The sequence below is a fragment of the Ischnura elegans genome, chromosome 3 (assembly GCF_921293095.1).
Source record: "Ischnura elegans chromosome 3, ioIscEleg1.1, whole genome shotgun sequence".
NCBI classification, from domain to species: domain Eukaryota; kingdom Metazoa; phylum Arthropoda; class Insecta; order Odonata; family Coenagrionidae; genus Ischnura; species Ischnura elegans.
Genome location: NC_060248.1, coordinates 7,624,316 through 7,634,336, shown reverse-complemented (window position 1 = coordinate 7,634,336; position 10,021 = coordinate 7,624,316). Strand labels below are relative to the sequence as shown.

General features: G+C 40.4%; 1 protein-coding gene across 1 annotated transcript; it reads right to left on the bottom strand.

Annotated features, from left to right (window-relative positions):
- Positions 1–3,842: 3,842 nt before the first annotated feature.
- Positions 3,843–4,748, bottom strand: LOC124154910. The gene has a single exon (XM_046528683.1). The coding sequence runs from the start codon at positions 4,746–4,748 to the stop codon at positions 3,843–3,845; it is 906 nt and encodes a 301-aa protein (XP_046384639.1).
- Positions 4,749–10,021: the final 5,273 nt, after the last annotated feature.

Sequence of the window (10,021 nt, the reverse complement as noted above, 5' to 3'; positions counted from 1 at the left end):
CTGTTTAGGCATAGAGTGACACTAGTAATCCCTAGACCACCGTGACAAGGGTGTACCCAGGATCACAACATGGGGAGGGGGAAAGCCGTAGTATTAAAAAAATTAAATGCTTGAAAAAATTATTTTTATTTCAATTCCACGTGTTATACTGATACCATATTTCTTCAAAATATACTATATTAATATTTGCTTCTTAAGGGGGGGGGGGAATCTGTCCCCTCCTGCCCCCCAACTGAGTACACCCATACTGTGAGATTAACTCTCTCCTTTTACTTCGCGGAATGACTCGACTGAATCATGCCATCCAGACGATTGCTGGTAAGTGCGGTCTCTCTTTCAGTCATAGTCTTGGTAGCCCAGAGGAATAATGATTAATGGCAACTTACGCTTAATCCTTTTTCGAGAGTTAAATGCTAAAATTCTCGTCAGCACTTAGCGATCTCATTGTGGACGTCAAATATCGCTAGGGAGTTTTGCTTTTGCTCTGTTTTAGTTATTGGCGACTGGAAATAATTCCAATGCTTTCAGCTTCATTCTTACAAAGACTGCAAACTTTGCTGAATTCGGAGTATCTTCTGAAGAGACGTATTTCCCAATTCCTCGCAGTGTACGAGGAGGCTTATTCTGTGATTACGAATTTGGGATCGGATTCGGATGACATCAGAGTTATCTAATACATTCATCGTTCGGAAGATCAATAGATGACAGCCTTACAATTGGAATGAACCATACAGTCCTTATTAATTCATTATTAATCACAGATTGAAAAGATACCGACACTTTCAATCTCATGTTCCACTTCGCGATTCGAAATTTTTGGAATTTTCAAAATAGTCTCTCAAGCCAAATTTTTGATTGAACTCGATTTTTTTTTAACAAATCAGAGAAAAATATCTCAAGTTGAGATGCAGTAGTAAAATACATAACTTTCGGATGTAACTAGTAGTTGAAGCTTAATCAGGGAAAATCCATAGCCCATTTTCAATCAACTTATATTTTGGCAAATATTACGGTTTTATGTGAGGCATTTGTATTGGCGTGTCACCCTTTGCTTTTAGTAGTTGGGAATATGCTTTACTGCACGCGAGTAACGGTTCATTTTTAAGGCTTCCTTTCTAGGGAACGGTTCATTTCAATCTCACAATCGTATTTTACCTCGAGCAATGATTGACTCATTGAACGTTTCACGTTCATATTCAACAGCTCTACGAATACGATAATTTACTTTCGCAAATAAAATATAACTCACTCTCACCCCCCCTCGATATTGTCACTTGAAATAATTCACCTCGTCATAGGCAGTATACTTTGAGAAATGGCCTTATCCGATGCTCTCGAATCTATTACGGGTACTGACTGAAACACTCTTAAAGAGACAATTTTACTAATTCACTCCCTTCTCAGGAGGGTCTATCCGTGGTATTCTTCAGTATTCTCTTCGTGCTTCACCGTGAGCTCCGTCTCCCGAGGGACGGCACAAAAAGCATCGCTCTGCTGTTAGGTGATGTTCATTTCGTGGAGATGGTTAGATGATTCTTTGCAAATGCCGATGCAATGAATTTTATCACGAATACTTGAGTGGAGGATCCTCAAAGCGCCCTCTAGATTTCCCATCACCCACCGCATATTACACTTGGTTTAAAAAATTCGCCACTCGCGTCGCTCACGAGCAAATTGGCGTGAGTTTCACGGAGAAGTGAGCTATAATTAGGGCTGCTAACCAAATGTTTATATTCCTATTGCCGTGTGACATCTAGCTAATTTATTTTCCCGGCTATTCCTAGTTCTTTTTAGGGTAATCTTCAGGAAAATATTGGCTAAATTGATTGGAATTATTCGGTGATGTTCCTAACGATTATATATATGTATTATAGTAAATGTTGAGGATAAATCAACTGAAAGTCCTTTAGATTGCCTCTTAATAACATATGAAGTGGAATCGTCGCAGATAGATGGTAAATCACACCACTAATAGCGGACTGTTCTGAAGCATACGCGTCGAGACGTGTGGAGTTGGTTCATTTTCAATTTTCCGATTAAATGTCAAGAGAAATGGACAATTCGTTAACAGTAAACTCTTCGAATTCCTCCACAAATGAGTTCACGGTTTTCATTTTAGCATCAACGTTCTCATAGAAGTTGCACTTCATAACGTCCAAACTAATTTAGACCCGTTAACGACGGAATACCAGAGATGAATTCAATCATGAGACTCAAATGGTGAGAAAGATAGTGCTGCGATAGTGAAAGACTACAGACGATTTATTTAACTATTTATATACGGTAGATTCAATCTATTCATGTTGATACATTCTAACTTTTACACATTCTTACTCTCGACACATTCTGTCCTTGGTATGTTTATATTTTATATAGTTCGTTGTACTGTGGTGTCCTGATGGTGGTTTCATGGGTTTCCTGCCGTCCTTGGGGTGAATCCGGGCCGATGCCATTCTGGTACCAGGGTTCATCCCCAGTAATGTTGAAGAGGCAACAGTCTAAACAGTTCCGCGCTTACTTGTGTGTGTTTATCCGTGTTATTATTTATTATGTTAATGTGTAATATATTTTATTTATATGATAATCTGCAGAATAAACTTTATTGAACTGAAGTAATTATGTATTCAACGGTGTTCGGCATATTCTAATTGAAAGGATATTGCAGAATTCACGAAAGAAAAAAGCCATTAAAGAAATCACAGACCTTAAGCAGACCTCAAACACAAAGAAGTGGGTGAAGCTACCATACGTAGGTAAAGAGTCATACAAAGTTTCCAAGTGCTTCCCGAGAGACCGTTTTAAGTTCTGTTTTTATTCCCTAGTGACGCTTAAAAAATTATTTGACAAATCATTAGATAAATTGGACCCTCTTTTAAGATCCGGCATTTATGCAATCAGCTGCGACTCATGTGATTCAACATATGTAGGACAAACTGGTCGGAATTTCAAAGTAAGGACAGCAGAGCACAAAAGATGTTTTGATAAGAAAGACACCAAATCCCAGATAGCCACTCACCTTATCAACGAGAACCATTCATGCAGTTTCCAGCCTAAAATACTGGCCTTCGAAGGAAAAGGACGTCGGCTCGACGCACTCGAGCAATGGGAAATTACCAGGAGGAGAAAACGCAAGGAAAATCTTTTGAATGACATTGAGTTCCTGAGTCATTCCCCGTTGTTAGCCCTCCCACCTCTCAAAACCTTCAACCGAACTCCAAATCCTTACGTATCCCAACCACCTCCCCACCCCCTTCCCCCATCCTTTACCCCCCCCAAACCCTCTCCCACTTCCGCCGACTCATAAATATACCCCTCCCATTTGCATGATTGTATATATATATGACTTCTTGACGAAAATATGGCATTTTGTACCTGATGATAGCGAAGTAAGGTCGCTGAAACGCGTCGTACCAAATAAAATTACTGTGGACATGCACTAAGTTTGCTCTTCATTTACCATTGAAGTAATTATTTCGTACTCCTCGCCATAAATATTGATTACAGCTAATCGGCTAACATATCCATAAAAATTTGCTCTAACCATTGTTGTGAGTACCTCATTCTCATACGAAGTAAATTTTTTGCGCGAACAGCGAGGCAATCTTTGAAAATCGATTTATAAATTTCAAATATTAATTTTTTTACCACTAAATTTGAACCAAGGTTTTCAAGTGCCAGTTATTAATGTTATCTTGCCAATATTCCAGCAATTTTTTTTAAGTTCACGAAACCCCGCGGAAGATACATAATTTGAAATGTAGGTATATTTCCGAAATTAATATAATCTGACATTAGGATATGAGTAATGCTGTAATTTATTTCACACCAAATGATATTTTACTTTATAACCGCAATGCTATGAAATTTGTTGGGAGCATAAGTAAAAATGACAAAAATTTCACTCTACGATTGACTATACTACTAACAGCTGATCGCATTATCTGTGCATAAAAATCTACGACCAATGAGAAGCTCTGATTCATGAGCACCTTCGGTTGAAGCACAGTGGGTTGGGTTGCTTCTAAGAGATTTTGGATCTTCATGGATCTGCATGTTTCACCGATGTATGCTTTACCGCATGAGCATGGTATGCGGTATACCCCTTCGTTGAGATTATTTGGAATCTTGTCTTTCGGTTTTGGAATAATCTGGTTTATTTTTATCACGCATTTGAATCTCGTGACGATGTTCTTCTTCTTTAGGATTCTGAAGATCTTTTCACTTGTGCCGGCGACGTACGGGATGGTAGCGTATCTTTCTGGCTTTTCATTTGGCTGCTTCTCCTTGTCTAGTGTCCTGTTGCGTTTCTCTACTTGCGTAGTCCTTTTCAGGATCATTTGTCTGTTGTATCCATTCCTTTTGAGGGTCGTCATCAGGTGCTCCTTTTCTTTGGCCAGTGATTCTCCATCCGAGAGTTTGTAAGCGCGGTGCAATAGTGTTGCCACCAGTGAAGCCTTCTGGGATGTATGATGGTGTGAGAAAGCGTTCAGATAGCGGTCAGTGTGGGTGGGCTTTCTGTGTATTTCGTAGCCGAGACTCCCGTCGATCCTCTTATTCACCATCACATCCAAAAATGGGATTCTTCGATCTTTTTCCATCTCCATTGTGAACTGTATTGCTGGATGCTGGGAGTTGATGTGCTTCAGGAAACTCTGCAGTTCTTCGGGTCCATGTGGCCAAATTACGAATGTATCGTCCACGTATCTTAGCCATAATTTGGGTTTCTTGTCGTAGGATCCGATCGCCATTTTTCCGAATCTTTCCATGTAGATGTCTGCTATCACGGGGATAGAGGGGACCCCATTGCCGCTCCTTCGCATCGTTCAAAGGAACTTCCATTCCAAAGGAAATCAATGGTCAAAACGTCGGCTGTGTTCACAGATATCCCGGCGAGAATAACTCGATTTTAGGCGAGACACGGGAGAAAACGTAGCTACTTCGGAACATTCGAGAAGAATTTGGGTCTTTAACGTGCACTGCTACTGCGACGCGACATTAGATTGAATTTGTCTGGTTCAAGAGTAATCTAGTTTGAAAATTCCCGTTTGTATTACAGCATTAAGTGGACACAATTTTGAAGACGGACGTCTTCAAGTAGTTTCTCAGCTATCCGCATTCAGACGCCAATGAGCTTTGCGTTTATTTTTTCCGCTACGGTAACAATGTTTACAATAATGGAATCTGCTGGAGCATCAGTTACGTAAAAATCTCATATTTCGGTTCCTAGAGGGTGAAATATACCTTCGCACGGTGGAATTAGAGAAGATAACGATTTTATTGGTTGCAAATTGTCCCAGCAACGAATTACATTAATTGAAGTAAATGAATAAAAATGATATACTCTGTTTATTATGAACATTTAAAAATGCGCATGGCTCCCCTAAATTGTTAATTGACGATATCCTACGCTGAGGGCAGCACTGAGTTAAGATTGTAACCAGCCCTCTCCCCCCCCCCCCCCCCCCCCCCGAAACTAGGCATTTGTGCATGCTGTTTGATGCTCAAGGTAAATACATTAGTCTTGAGTTTAGATGGAGCCAGTTTATAGCTCAAGCCAGTGGAGGCGCCACCAGCCCAAGAGATCATCGGGTGCATTGCGCTGCTTATAGAACTTTCAAGGCAATGGATACTGGAAATGAGGGGAAGACAGTCTATATAATATATGTTTATTGTAATACATATTAAATCCAAATTAAACGCTCCATATAAGGTGTTAATGACAGAGAGCAATGATTAAATGTAGAGAGAAGGAATACGTATAAGGAACGTGAAACTTAGGGAGCGTAATTATCATATTGGCTTCGGTACTGGGGTGGTTTCTACATCTTCATCTACATAATACCCTGCCAGCCACCTCTAGGGTGTTTGGCAGGGGGTGACAAATCACCACCATGCAGCATGCAAGAGGACCGCCACATGCACACCGCACGGTCATTGAAATATTACGCACACTAGAAAAATATACATGCTTATTCATAAAAAAATTGCTAATGGTTTGTAATTCCTAGACCAAATACATGCAAGGTTAGAACTACGAAAAAAACTTGCAATCCTAGCGAGCGACGCCATTAATCCTATCAATTGAGACAACGTTGCTATCCTAAATAGTACGAGGGAAGAATGACATTTTAAATCTCTCTGTTTTGCAGTCTATTTCTTTTATTTTATTCTCATGATCACGTCTAATATATTACGAGGGTAAACGAAAGAATGTGATTCACGTCGACTGAGAAAATATCTTCTTTGCATTTCCTAAGTAAGTTAAGCCTATACTTCGATCGACGCTCCTGTAAAGATTCCCATCCTAACTCGTGTAACATACTGGAAACGCTGCACTTTTTGTCGTAACAACTCATCACAAATCTGGCCGCCCTGCGCTGTACTCGATTGATTTCAGCTATTAGGCCTACCTCGTAAGGGTCCCACACGCTAGCAGCATATTCCAGGTGAGGCCTAACTAGAGTCAGGTAGCTTATTTCTTTCACCTTTTTTGGGCATTTACCGAGAATTCTTTTTACAAATCCAAGTTTACGAGGAGTCTTCACAAATTAAAAAAAAGAGAAGGAAAACGTTATCACCTTTGGCACGTGGCATAAATGGACAAATTACTCTGGAAAGCAATAAACTGACAATTAGACGCAGGGATAGAGATTTCCCGAAATTCGACGTGAGGAAATGAGCCGCTATGAATTCCATTAATTTCAAAATCAATTTGCAAATAATTAGCACACGTCTGAAGATATTTCAGGTATAAGGTATATTATGAAATCGGGCCTTAGGAACATTGGAATTCCAGCAGAAAAACCTTTATTTTGCGAAGGCCAAATCTTGAGAAGTGATTCTCCCTAGAAGCGTTTGGAGGGATAAAAATATGATATCGAAATGAAGGGTGATGTACCTAGGGGAGGGTTGCGACAAAGTCTTTTCTCTTTTGTTCTATTTTACTCGGGAATCATTTCGTCGCAATTGGCGCCTACTAATGCGATGCATGTCAATGCTCTCCAAACGATTTTACGTCAGAGTTTATTTTCTCAATACTAGTGTTTACACTAACGAAATGAATATTCTGTGGCAATGTTACGAGTAAACAAGTAGGTGCGGCTTATTGGCTACAAATACCCATGCATCGATATTCATCCGATAAAAGTATACGACTGTTTCTGTAATGAAAATTAATTATCTGCTACATTTCAAATCTGCCGCGTGAAGGGTGCTGAGATTCAAATGTATTGTCCTGAGAAAACATTTCCCTCTACTGGGAATCGAACCACGGGCCTTTGACTTTCCAAGCCGCTGCGCAGGTCTCTACACAATCCAGTTTATTTTTTAAATTCCTATGGCAATTTCACCGAAAATCAACTGTGTTTGGCCTTGTGACAAGGGCGTACACAGTATCAAAGTAAGGGGGTGTGTGGAGCAAGACGCAGTCGTTCAAGAAATAATATTATAGCCAAGAAAAGCTTAATGAAACCACAAATTTTAAGAAAATTATGCCGGCGATTGATTAGTTTTTATAATTATTCGCTTGAAAACATGATGCTTTTAATTTTAGCTCCCGATCTTATACTCAACATCATCGTGTGGTGTTCTGCTCGTCGGCAGGTCCCCCGCGCCAATGCTGTCTCCATTCCCTCCTGTCTCCATACATCTCCTTGAAGTCTCCATATCTTCCAATTTTTATGTTGTCAATGAACTTCAGCCTTTCCCTTTCCCTTCTTCTGATCCCTTCCACCGTTCCCTCCAAAGCTACTTTCAAAATTCCATTCCCTCTCATCAAATGTCCCAGCCAGTCACCCTTCCTTTGATTTATATTGTCCATCAACGTTCTTTTCTCATCTATCCTATTTAACACTCGCTCATTCCTTACTCGATCCGTCCACCGTATTCCCTCCATCTCCCTCCAAACCCACATCTCAAACGCCCCAATCCTGTCCCTGTCTCTCTTCCCCATCGTCCAAGTCTCACATCCATCCATAAACACACTCCACACATAGCATTTCACCAATCTCTTCCTCAATTTTAATTCCAGTGCCTTGTTACGCAAGGCTCTTTTCTTCTTCTTGAATACTTCTTATACTATCTTATATCTGTCTTACACTATCTCGTAATATAATTTTTCTTCAATAGAAAAGTTGTCCAAAACTGTCGTTTTGAACTTAATTCATTTTCGCTTCTAGGGGGGGATGCCCCCTCCTACCCCCCGCTGTGTACGCCCAATCCTTATGTCATCATCATCGTCCCCGGTCAACAATCCTAGGATTAGTTTGACGCAGCTCTCCACTCAGTTCTCCTATCAGATAATCTTTTCACACCTACGTATTTCTTCTCTTTCACATCCTTCTTTATTTGTTCCATATATTTCGTTCGAGGTCTTCCTTTTCCGTTCTTACCTTCCACTTGTACCATGACGATTGTCTTCATCAGGCGATCATGTCTCCGTAAACATAAACCTATCGATTTCACAAACCCCAATAAGTTTTTGGCCTCCTCGACAGCTCCTCGTCTTGGTCCCGCATCAGCTCCGCTGTTAAGTTGAGGTTTTCCTTTACATCTTTGTGCTCTTGATCTCCCCCCCGTAGTCTAGGGCGCTCCAGTAGTCGTCTGCCTCGCGGAGGATTTTTTACCACCGTCCTCAGAGTTGAGTGCATCCCCTCACCCGTCTCAATGTTCTGCTTTTAATTTGGGCTGCGATGGTGGGATCTCGCTACAGGACTCTTGGGTCTCCGTTAGTCCGTATCCTCCACGTGCATTGGTCAAATTCCGGGCCAACAACAGTACGTAGCAGGGGCGCAGCTAAGAATGAAGGAATGAAAGGGGGATTTCATGAACAATCAATATTTAAGGGTGTGGGGTATTGCATACCCGCCAGGGTAAGCGGGAGTTGTGGGGGCCATCCTCCAGAAAAAAATAAAGATTAATGGTTCAAAATGGTGAGTTTTACGGCTTTCTGTGGGAAATTTGATTAATCCTAACACTATTCTATAAGTAACACTAATTCAATTAAGTAAAATGGATTAAACTCAAAAATTTCCCTGAGCTCTGGGGGGGGAGGGGTTTATCCCCCAAAACCCCCCCTCGCTGCGTCACTGGTACGTAGAATTTTGTTTTCGAAGACGAAGAAGCTTCTTTTCTGATTTTTCTTGAGGCTGGAGCCGGAAGAGAAGGGATACCCTGGTCCTCATGGTTAGGGGATTGGAGAAAAACTATTCTTGACACCGGGGTCTTTATAAATTCACATTTTTCTCCAGAAATGACGAGGCTAACATAAAGTATTGGAATACTATTTTCACAATGTGTTGAAAATAAATTTGAATTGTTTGCGTTTTTCGGTTTCCGGGGGCGACCTTGGGAAGAAGGAAATGTTCTTCGCGCAAATCGCATGAAAATACCTCTCGTTTCGATCCATTAAGAAGATGCATATTGACCTAATTAGTGAGACCAAAAGAAAGTACAATATATCCATTATCAATTCGTCTAATCAGAAAAGTAGATCTGCTTGGGCACTAATTAAGAATGCCACCTCTTGCACAGACAGTGATAGGTCTAAAATCAAGGCCATTCATCATGACGACGCCATGGTCTCTGATTATAATGATATTGCAAATCTATTTAATCATAACTTCCTGACTTCCATCTGTGAACTTTTTAAGAATGTTAGCCAACAACAGACCAACAAGTCTTCATCATTGCATCGGTCACATTATGACCATACAATTTTTCTTCAGCCCACTGATGTAAAAGAAATTGATACCATAATAGAAAAGATAAATAAAAAACACTCCGCAGGTTATGATGATATTCCATGCTCCTTATTAAAAGGCAATGCCAAATTGTCTGTGATCCATCCACTTGTGCATCTAATTAATGAATCTCTGTCACTTGGAATATTTCCCAATAGATTGAAAGTTGCTAAAGTCATCCCAGTATTGAAGGGTGGTGACCCACACAACATGAACAATTATAGACCTATATCTGTTCCCTCCCTGTTTTCTAAAATATTTGAACAAGTGATGTACAATAG

Coding starts and splice junctions, on each gene's coding strand:
- LOC124154910 (XM_046528683.1), bottom strand. CDS start 4,748: ATGGCGATCGGATCCTACGACAAGAAACCCAAATTATGGCTAAGATAC.